This window comes from Amia ocellicauda, chromosome 22, assembly GCF_036373705.1.
Source record: "Amia ocellicauda isolate fAmiCal2 chromosome 22, fAmiCal2.hap1, whole genome shotgun sequence".
In the NCBI taxonomy this organism is placed as follows: Eukaryota; Metazoa; Chordata; class Actinopteri; order Amiiformes; family Amiidae; genus Amia; species Amia ocellicauda.
The window spans coordinates 15,572,833-15,583,868 of record NC_089871.1 but is presented as its reverse complement, the minus strand read 5'-3'; the positions used below and the strand labels follow the sequence as shown (position 1 = coordinate 15,583,868).

At 41.4% G+C, this 11,036-nt stretch overlaps 2 protein-coding genes across 3 annotated transcripts; one reads left to right on the top strand and one right to left on the bottom strand.

Annotated features, from left to right (window-relative positions):
* Positions 1–1,608: 1,608 nt before the first annotated feature.
* gamt (guanidinoacetate N-methyltransferase) lies at positions 1,609–6,090 on the top strand. The gene is made up of 6 exons (XM_066695251.1): positions 1,609–1,937; positions 3,364–3,509; positions 3,590–3,653; positions 4,469–4,536; positions 4,748–4,858; positions 5,335–6,090. Exons 1-6 carry the CDS (start codon positions 1,763–1,765, stop codon positions 5,473–5,475), a joined length of 705 nt encoding a protein of 234 aa, XP_066551348.1. The 5' UTR covers positions 1,609–1,762; the 3' UTR covers positions 5,476–6,090.
* A 164-nt stretch (positions 6,091–6,254) lies between these two features.
* ndufs7 (NADH:ubiquinone oxidoreductase core subunit S7) lies at positions 6,255–10,212 on the bottom strand. 2 transcript variants are annotated; one of them, XM_066695252.1, is made up of 8 exons: positions 10,142–10,212; positions 9,472–9,508; positions 8,769–8,840; positions 7,946–8,063; positions 7,596–7,775; positions 6,902–6,948; positions 6,623–6,711; positions 6,255–6,493 (listed from the first exon to the last, which is right to left on the bottom strand). In XM_066695252.1, the coding sequence occupies exons 1-8, from the start codon at positions 10,155–10,157 to the stop codon at positions 6,396–6,398; spliced, it is 657 nt and encodes a 218-aa protein (XP_066551349.1). In that variant the 5' UTR covers positions 10,158–10,212; the 3' UTR covers positions 6,255–6,395. The 2 variants fall into 2 exon arrangements, with proteins under 2 accessions (XP_066551349.1, XP_066551350.1); XM_066695253.1 differs by lacking the exon at positions 8,769–8,840 and having other exon boundaries at positions 10,142–10,200.
* Positions 10,213–11,036: the final 824 nt, after the last annotated feature.

Genomic DNA, 11,036 nt, shown 5'->3' with positions numbered 1-11,036 from the left:
GCATAACTGAAACTTGGGATATATCCACAGAATTGAAAATCACTGAATGATAATTATTGTGAACAATGACAAATCAACTTGTCACACAAATTAATATACAAAATACTGAATACATATTCATTTATAGGAAAAGGCCTATAGGCCTAACCAAGCAATTTGTTATTTGACTGTACACATTGTCGGGTTTAACAGTCAAGATTGATGTGGTCTTTAGCCACTGATTAACCTGAAGAATTGGGAGGTTTGCAGCAGCAGGTCTGGAAACCATTGGACTATAAAATAGCCTTTTGACAGTACTGTGTGTGTGTGAATGTAAAGTATTTCTTTAAACAAAAAAACAAACAAACAAACAAAAAACAAAATATATATATATATATATACACACACACCATTAAAGTATAAAAAATCTAAAGTTTCAGATGGTGGGGGAGGATAAACTCAGGTCAAAGAGCAAAGCATTTATCACCTTTGCTCAGGCTGATATGAGCTGCTACCTGTAAATCTTTTGTGTGAGTGTTGACTCCGGTTATATGTAAACATGAGAAATATGATTAATTGGTTATATAATCAAGATCTGCCAAAGCGGAAAGAAAGTGATATAAGTCCCTCTAGTCAATTCATTTCACATTGTCAAACATCCATAGTGCACAAACGTTGGCATAACTGTGAAAACAACACCTGTGCTTTGCTAGGCTACGACAGGTAAAGGTATGTGTTTCTTTGCTTTGCACAGCACAATGACTCCCTGCCAAGTACGTGCCGGCCTTCACTCTTGTGCTGATAGCCACCTGCCGCATACAAACCAAACTGATTTGAAAGTCCGCCACTCAAGGACTTGCTGTTACCCGGAAGCACTTCTTAAGAGAGAAAAAAAACAAGTCAAATACCTTCCAAAAAGCTGAGAGCAACTGTGAAGCTGCCAAATCTACCACCCTGGATTGTTGATCATTTCAGGCATGTCTCAGGCCTCTTCCAAGACCACACCCAACAAAAACCTCAAAGGTCATTGCTCCATTCAACACTTCAGGAGACCACAAGACACTAGAGTAGAGTGGGAGAAGTTGCTCATCTCACACCTGCTTCAGCCCTTCAGTTGTGCACAACAGACCTCGCCTTAAAAACAAACTGAGTGGATCTCGACAAAAGTGTCACTTTGAGGTAGACCCCAGTGAGCTCCTTGTTTAATGGCACAGACTTTCTTCCCAATAAGACGAAGGCTTTAGAAAGACACACTACATAATAGTCACTAAATCCAGTACTACTTCCATAGCAAGTGGTATAGTATGTCTTGGCTAAAACAGATTTATAAAAGGGTGCAATTACCTATATAATTGTTTTTCTATAGAGCTGTAATAATGGCCAAAATACTAATGAATAAAAACGCAATGCAATTATTTAATTGTATTGATAATAATAATGGGAGCTTGACAAAAAAAAAAAAACACTTTTAAAAGTCCTGTCCCAGCTGTCAGCTATGTCAAAGTCCACCCACACTTCCACACGCAACTGATGACCCCCTGAACACACCCCCTCGCAGACGTCTCTATTTACTTCTGGTAACGAATTGCAGCCTCAGCAGTCTCAGCCATTTAAAACCCTTCGGCTTCCCCACACTCCTCCTCTTTCACCACCCCCCTGAGCCCTCCTCGGTGCTGCCACTGCCTCCGCTGGCTTTGTAACTTCTTTAACCCCCCTCTGCCACCTAAACAACGTCTTCTTCTTGAACTTGTCGCCGTGCTTTAGTCTCCGATCGCCCTGAACCATGAGTACCGCGGAGCGCATTTTTTCCGAGGGGGAGAACTGCAAGCAAGTGTGGACCGATGCCAGCGCCGACTACAACCCCACGGACACGCACCTGGAGATCCTGGGCAAGCCGGTGATGGAGCGCTGGGAGACGCCGTACATGCATGAGCTGGCGACGGTCGCGGCATCCAAGGGTACGCCTGCAAGCTTGCATGTCGTTTCCATGATTGTCCGAGCAGAGTTTGCAATGATGATAAACTTTTGCCGATCTGCTGTGAACTTATTCCAATCTAGGCACTGCATGGTTCAAAGCAGCAGGTACGCGATCGGTGCAGCATGCTTTACTTTTGGACATTACTTTACAGTGCAATCGGATGCACGGGTTTCTAGGTTTGAATGGGTGCATATCCAGGCTGACGTGTGTCAAAGAGCATGTACAACTGGTCTTGGGCTATCTTGGGAGTAGCTGGAAAATGATCGAAGATCATAGGTCATTCATTCAAAGGCTTACTCCATTGCCCAATTGCATCGACTGTTTCGGAAGCAAGCAAACAAAATGGGAAAACCCAATTAACTGCAAGACGTGTAGAAAAGCATTGGCAGACTTATCGTGTTTTGTTTATGTTTTACCAAAAGTGCATCGGCTATAAAAGGCTGGTGTGTTAATATATCAGCCATATTGTTGAAGAATAACGTAAAGAACAACATTTTAACTACCTTTATGTACATATTTGTACTTATTCTGACCCCCTTTCACTGTGCAATATTAATGTTTACCTAAACGTATTGACATTTTCAACATATCTTAAAAAAGGTGTATGCACACATTGATACACGTGTTATTATTTTGTAATAAAGTATTGCTCTGTGGAAGAGATCCATGTCAATAATCAATCTGAGCAGCCGGGGCTATTTGAACCGACATGCAATTGTTGTCACATTCTTTATTTTGCCATGGTTGTAAAGGAAGAAAAACAGAACGTATTTAGTATTCACCACCTTCAACAAACTGTTAGCGGTAACGATTGCTACTCGACACTGCTCTTGGCATAGGAGTTTGGCGAGGGGCCTGCATGGGCAGCTGACGCGAACAGCTGGCGCCAGGAGACGCGTCCCCTCCATTTGCTCGGTTCAGCCATGCAGGGGCTATTTTTATACTGATCTTCAAGACGGCAATACACCGCTATCTTCCATTGAATCTCCCGTTTATTGCATCGTTTGCATGCCAGTTTTGTGCGTGTCTGCACCCTTGTATGATTTTTATTTCCTCCCAGAAGAGGGAAGTTACCACCAAATACACCGAGATTACCAATTAATTAGAAACTGCCATTAACAAGTTGTGAAAAAAACAAAGAATTCAGATACTTTGATTTTCGAAACTACACAGCAATATTCTATCCATAGACACTTTTACACACAATTCACTTTATTTATATGATGTCAAGACAGATAAGTGTATTTTTCCAACACTCACTGTCTTCCTATTGAATGAACCCATTGTATGGTATTTCATGTCAGTCTCTTAGCACTCTAACAATGAACTGGTTGACAATGAAATGTTTGAAAAATAAGAAATTGCACCAAGTGAAGTGGGTGTGGCTCCTGTTCTGTATTCTCCAGGGGGACGTGTCCTGGAGATTGGCTTTGGAATGGCCATTGCGGCCACCAAAATCGAGTCCTTCCCCATCGAGGAGCACTGGATCATCGAATGCAACGACGGAGTCTTCAAGAGGCTGGAGGAGTGGGCCAAGAAACAGCCCCACAAGGTAAGCAGATTGGCAATTTTTTGGACTATCTACTGTGACAAATCGAATTCAGCTCTGACGTGAACTGCTTTGATTTGTAGGTTGTGCCACTCAAAGGGATGTGGGAGGATGTTGTCCCAACCCTGCCTGATGGACATTTTGATGGTAAGATTGAAACTCTCCATTTGATAACACATTCATTCTCATGAAGTGACAGTGGACAGGAAACCAGTACCATATATTGATTCCACCATTTTTAAACTGTTTAGTAAGGAATGTTACCCACCACTGCATTTGGAGTTGTTAACCCAGAGATTCTGAAAAAGATGGCCATCAGATTCAACACAACCTTTGCTGTGTGTCTCAGTCTAATACAAGGGCTGTGTGGTGGAAAAAAAGCTTTGGAGTCGGGAGTTCCAGTCAGAATTTATGTACGTGCACGGGAGGAACAGCGCAACACAGAACTCAAAGGATTTTAGGCTAGCATGACACTGTTCCCCAAAAGTTTTGAGACAGAACAAAGCTTTTATACCACCTCTGGGACATACACCTAAGGGGCCTTAACATTTTACAAAGTGTCTGAATGGTCATTTCTAATAACTAGCAGTGATTTAATTGGCATTCTAAACTAAGCCTTCCCATCTTATCAATATTATGATTATTACTCATGAATAATAATCATTAACCTCTACATTGCCAATTGCAGTAGAAGGTAATTTGCAGTTAATACATTGCAAGAAAGGAATGTGAGCTCCTGATAACCAAGTGAGAAGTAACAGCACACCAAGGACAAAGACAGAATAGGACTTCTATATTTTTCCCCCACAGCTGTAATACAAATCCATTAGAAATGCAGCTTCTGTCATTTCAAGTATTATGTAAAGAAATATAAAAAATATATATGTATGCCATAGTCATTTTGCTAATTTTGCCCCGTTATGGAGGGGACGTGGCTCATGAAAGTCATGTCTTTGTTTCAGGCATTCTGTACGATACTTACCCGCTCTCTGAAGAGACCTGGCACACTCACCAGTTCAACTTCATCAAGGTCAGTGACATCAGCTCACAGAAATGTTGCATGTTTGCCTATTTCCTGTAAACCCGACACCTCAGAAACATACCTTGATTGCACTGGCTCTCCTAAACAATCAAAAAATCAAAACACAATAGAAACCAATCTGTCACAAAACAAAAATTGTGACACTTAAGTCCTAATCACCTTTTTTGTCTGTATCCTCCATCTTCTCCTCCCGTCACAGGGACATGCACACAGGCTACTGAAGAAGGGCGGGGTCCTCACTTACTGCAATCTGACGTCCTGGGGCGAGCTGCTCAAGTCCAAGTTTGACAACATCGAGAAAATGTTCCAGGTGAGAGAGACCTTCTAGAATCCCGTTATCTCCCGCCCTAGAGCAGGGCTTCCCAGCTTTTTACTTGGCGAGACCCTATGGTAACCCTGGCAAAAGATTCTCTCACATCAAAATGCTTCCCAGGCAAGATCGACATGTCTTTTGTAATATATATTGCATGCATTGCAGGGCACTTTACTTTCAATTTAAAGCATTTAGTGTCAAAAAGGTGTCACAACCTGAGTTTGCAAGCTCTGGGCCTCCAAAAGGGCTTCATCCCCTATCAGTTCACACCAATAAATAAGTGTACAGGCTTTTATTTGAAGTAGTAATCCCAGCCACAACTCCAGTTAATGTTTCATCCTAGAACAATCACTGCTCTAACCAGTTTCACTAGCGAGTCAAGATAAACTCTCCCTCCCATAAGAACCCCACATGCCATGTTGCATGTGCAGCTGCCACTGAACATACCTGTTATGTGTTCCGTTGTTTTGTAGGAGACCCAGGTACCCCAGCTGACCGAGGCCGGCTTCAAGAAGGAGAACATCAGCACCAGCTTACTAGACATCGCCCCTCCTGCTGAGTGTAAATACTACTCCTTCAATAAGATGATCACTCCAACCATCATCAAACAGTGAGGCAGACACAGGACCCTGCCGAGTGCTGCCACACCAGCACCCCCCCCACTTATCCAATGCCCCACCTCCTAGGGGACCTTCGTGCAATGACGGCTGTGGTGACCTGGTCTTGATCCTTGATCTTCACTGCATTCAGGGGTATTATTTTCCTGATCTAAAGGGGTAGCTCCCAACTACATGAATAATCAGCAATAATCAATGCATTCTAACCCATTTCGGATGTTGCACCATTTTATGTGTGAATCATCCACATTTTAAGCCAAGAAAATGGTTTGGTTTTATCCTAACCCACCCCAGTATCAAGTCACAAGGCCTGGAGTGGTTAGGGATAAAGGCAGAACACAACCTTGAATTCCAATTCACAAAAAAAGATTTATATACATCAGTTAAACACTAATGTGCCTGTACTTGCAACACAATGCGTGTCTCATAGCAACTCCAATAAAGTGTGAATGTACTTCACTAAAGTGGGAAAGAACAATTCAATGAGAGTGTCAAAAGGAATTTTAATTAGCAAGTCCTCTACAAACAATAATAGTGGTTGGCTTTACAATTATGTGACTTTGTTTTACTTTAAATGTATTTTGGAACCCTTAATAAAAGATACACAGTATATATTGTCTCCTGTCTTTAATGGATCGTCTCAGTACTTATCGTAAACCGTGGTAGAAAACAATACAACGATGGGAAATCTGTGTGCCTAAATTTGAATGCTTTCGCTGCCGCGAAGCTCATTCTCTGGCTGGAAATCTCATAAACCAGGAGAAACGATCACCAAGTAAGAGACAACACTTTATTGTGCAGACAGTCTAATGAATCTTGAGAACAGAAGACTAAGACGACAGCCTCACACCACAGGCTTTATCCAAGTCATCTATAAATAGCAGTTAACTGTACAAGGGGCAGGACGGACACTCCTCTCACTTGCGGTACCAGATCCTCATTCTCTTCTCCCGCTTGATCTTTTTCTGGAGCTGCAGGGTTCCGTACAGCAGGGCTTCAGCTGTGGGGGGGCAGCCTGCTCAGACAGGCAAGAGTACAAAAAAAGGTGATCAAACTTTAACTAAGCAGAAGTGGGGGAAAAAATACTTAGTCACAGAAATGTCAAATGAACAGCTAGGATAGAGTGGAAACAAAGCGCTCTCACCTGGAACGTAAATGTCAACCGGCACAATGCGGTCACAGCCTCGGACCACAGAGTAGGAATAGTGGTAGTACCCTCCTCCATTAGCACAGCTGAAGGAAACAGCAAAGACCGAGTTAGGATACCCATACATAACACTGTGATGGGTATAATAGACCAATCACAATTACCAACGACCTGCCAGAGTCAAAAGGTTGCGAAGTGATGAAGGCAGACTTTTTTTTCCGTTTGATAGAACTTAGTTTTAAAAATAAAAGGCTGTGGGGGAAAAAAAGTTTCTACCTTCCCATAGAAATCACATATCTTGGCTCTGGCATCTGGTCATACACCTATAGAGAAAGATAAAGCAGCAGGTGTGAAAACGCTGTTTGTTCACAGGCCACTGATAAACTTCAAGAACAAAGTTTGAAAGCATCAAAAATAGATTCTGTTTGCACTGCTGAAGGTATATGATGTGCTCAAGCTCTTGAACATATAATTTAATGGAAAGATATGACACACAGTGACAGCTATGCCTTCAACTTTCTTGCATAAACACGTGCATTGAGATTTCTTAGATCAACCAACAAGTCAAAGCAAATTAATTGTTTCCAGCTATTTAAACATTCTGAGAGCATTCATCTTCTCTGGGTCATTCCTATGGAGAAAACAAATTACATAAAATCCTACATTGTTAACTGGAGATAGAAATTTACATAATACCATAGTTACTGTAGCTTTGAGATTAATAGATATTTTCCTTAGGATATGAAACTTTAAGCCTGTCCACAGTACAACAAAAAGCAAACAAAAACACACTGCAATGACAGCCAAAGTAACAGGACAAAAAGAATAGTGAATAGGATTTTTTACACCGTGGCCATTTAAAACAATATGATGTATATATATATATATATAGTTCTGAAGTGAAAATACACACATACAAAAAAGGAAACTATAATAAAAGTGAAAATTGTCATCAGTTGGTCGAAGGTACCTTTCTCAGGGCGGGCGCCATCTTGTTGGTCAGGGTCCCAGCAACAATCATGACGTCAGACTGTCGAGGACTCGCCCGGAACACCACGCCAAAGCGGTCCATGTCGTAGCGTGGGGCGGCCATGTGCATCATCTCCACGGCACAGCACGCCAGACCAAAGGTCATGGGCCACAGCGAGCTCTATGGCACACAGACACTCCACGTTAGCGCTCTTAGAACAAATGGGAGTTCTGCCACCGGAAATTTCACATGCTCTCCATCACACGTGTGTCGAAATCATGTGCGTGTGCATGAGATTTGAATTTAAATAGCGATGCAGATATCGAGAATCCGCCTAGGCAGGAACTTACCCTGCGAGCCCAGTTCACCAGGTCATCCAGTTTGGTGATGACATACTCCCCCTTACTGCTGGGGACTGCGGAGGTCTTCTGTGCCACTGCCGTGCTTTTCTGTCTGACTGGAACCAAACTGGGAATGATGGACAAGTTAGTATCCCAAAAAAAAGGCTACAACCCACTGACTGACAGGATAAATTAACACTGGGCATAAGGGCTGGTCTAGTTATTAACTAGGTGATGATAATAATAATAAAGAAGCGGATGTAAACCAACATTTCAGGAACTTGAAGAACCAACACTGGGATTCCAATATAATTAGTGCTTAAGTAAGCCAGCGAGATCCATGTCATGTTTATTTTCATTCTTCACAGGCTGGTGCATTTTTGGACTAGTCTAGTGTCATCACTTTGCAAATCTCCATTTGGACTCCTGGGGGACACGTGTCCTCCTAGGGCTGCTGCTGTAGAAACTGCAACTGCAAGTGCTTCCATCGCATCGCTGTTTGGAGAAGCTAATTTCTCTAGCAGCTGACAGATGGTAGAACACAAGCCCGAAGCAAATGCTAGCTGACTAATAGTAAATGATCGTAGTGGATTTATAACTTCCAAAACTCATCCTGATGTGCACAATGGAAAGAGAAATTAAAGGCTTAAACCGAGCTGAAGCAACAAATGGTGACGTTATTTCCCCCCTCTCTTTAAGCACAGACAGTCTTCACATAAAATAACAACGTGATTATACAATTTGAATGCACTCCAGAGCTAAAGTTGATTTACTAAATGAAAACTATGCACAAAGACAGATCTGCGATTGTCTCTTCTGCTGGGGGCTGTACCTGTTTCCATTCTCACTGGCTGAGCTCTGAGCTCTGAGACCCTGGGTCTTAACTGCAAAGGCAGAAGAGGGCCTACAAGAAGAATGACAATCCATTAGTGAAAGAAATCAAATCCACATTACTAAACCAGTCTTTGAGAATTGCATCACTGTGGGGACAGTAGTCACAGTAGGTCAGTGCTTTAGTAATATTGCACACACACACACACAATGAGAAAAGGCACGTCTGCTTTAAAGTGATAATTCTGTGGCTCAAGATGTAGAGTCTCTTTGCCAGCAAGCTTAATTCCTCCTGCCTTCCAGTGGCTGTGTTGAGCTGTCACATTACAGTGATTATTCCTGAAATTAATCTCGGCGCTGGCCTGGTGCCTATAGCAAAGCAATTATATACTATTCCGCAATCCCTCCGGTTAAACTAAAATAATGCGTAATTGCCTAATTTCCCCCTTTTCCATTAGTATATTTGTTTAAAGTACAGATGTCCAACACAGTATTGCTAATCCTGTTCACACTTCTGAATATTATGTGATCCCCACACTGATCAAACTTTGGATTAAAAAAGGAATACTATTTTAAGTACTGATGTCAAATCTTGATAAGGGTAGCAGTTAAGAGATGCAAAGGAAATGGATGGGAACAGCAGGCGAAGAATGACGCACATAATAAGCACAGTAATAAGAAGATTACAGATCCAATTTCCTTACCTGAGAGTGAACGACCCAAATCTGGCCAGGCGAGGAACTGAAAATAAATGTTTGACTGAAATGTTTTAACAACGTAATACATCTTGCAGCTAAGGATATACTTTTGCACCGCATGCACTGTAATTCCTGAATGTAAAATAGCATTGCATTATAGTGTATTTTCCATTCGTTAACATAAAAAACTACATTTCATTCGTTTTGCAAAAACAGTAACATTCTTCGGCAGTTATTTTTTCGGGTTATAAAGCAATTGTGTTTATGAATCGGAGTGTATTATTTGTTATATAACCTTTATAATAAAAACGTTACATAATCCATGGGACAGTCATATAAAGAGCGGTGCATTGTGATTATTTGAAAGCTTTGATGTTGCGCTGCAGTAATATTGACATTGAATTAGTAACTTCGCAATATCCAAAATGCTGTGTGAGAAGTATTGGGCATTTTGATTCCTCTCCTGCTAGGCTGGTACTAGCTAGGACAGCGGCTGCTCACAAGGTCAGACAATCCTGCAGTGAACAGACATTACAAATATAATGCACTGTCAGCCTACAGAAACCTTCACATGCATCGTATCGAACAACCTCCTCACCCGCCCTCTTTATAAGGCTTGTGGACACTGTTGGCAATGATTATTCGCACAGAAAATCACATTCAAAACACAACTTACCCACCAACGCCGCCATCTTGGACAAGATTTGAGATCAACTTCCGGTTCCCTTCGTAACATTTCCGCCGTCGGTTCGCGTTCTTGTAGCGCAGGTGTCCGCAGCTCCGCGCAGATCTGCAGAATCCCACCGATCCCATTGGCGGAGCCGCGCAGATCCACGCAGAACTGTGGAAATGTGTTCTACAACCAACACGATCAGGATGGTACCGGCATGCGAATGATCGTGCGAAATGCTGATGCTAATGCTTTTTATTTTCTTAAGTCAATGCCAATCTCGTCACAATACGTCAATGCTATATGCTAATTGTAAAACAAAGACTATAATAGTGCGCATGTGCAGACCACACAAATTGAACATTCCAGGCGTCTTTTGGCATATTTATAGAGAATTTTACTTTCTCAGTTAGAAACCTTGCAAACATTTTGTAAAAGAAAATATGGAGTACTGTAAACACTAACAAACCCAATATGCTAGTTATTAATTGGATGTATAAAGATGACACCTGTGACGACTTAAAATACCTTTCTTGTATTTTACAATCGACATATAGCTAACAGTTTGTGTAACAAATTAAAACTATTTTTTGTATAGGCTGTTTGTTATGTTTTACACTATTTCATCATTCTAAAGTTTATCTTAAACTTTTTACAAAATGTTTGCTAGGCTTCCACTCGAGAAAGTACAATTATCTATAACTATGTCAAAAGACGCATTGAATGTTCAGTTTGTCCATGCGCAGTATCAGTGTTTTACAATAAACATTATATATATAAATTAAAAACACAACTTGACCATTGTATCAAGGGAAAGGGGACTTTTATTTTATGTATATTGGTCTTTCAAGGAAGCATGCTTCCCAGAATAAAGTTAATGTATTATGTGCAGCTTTTATTT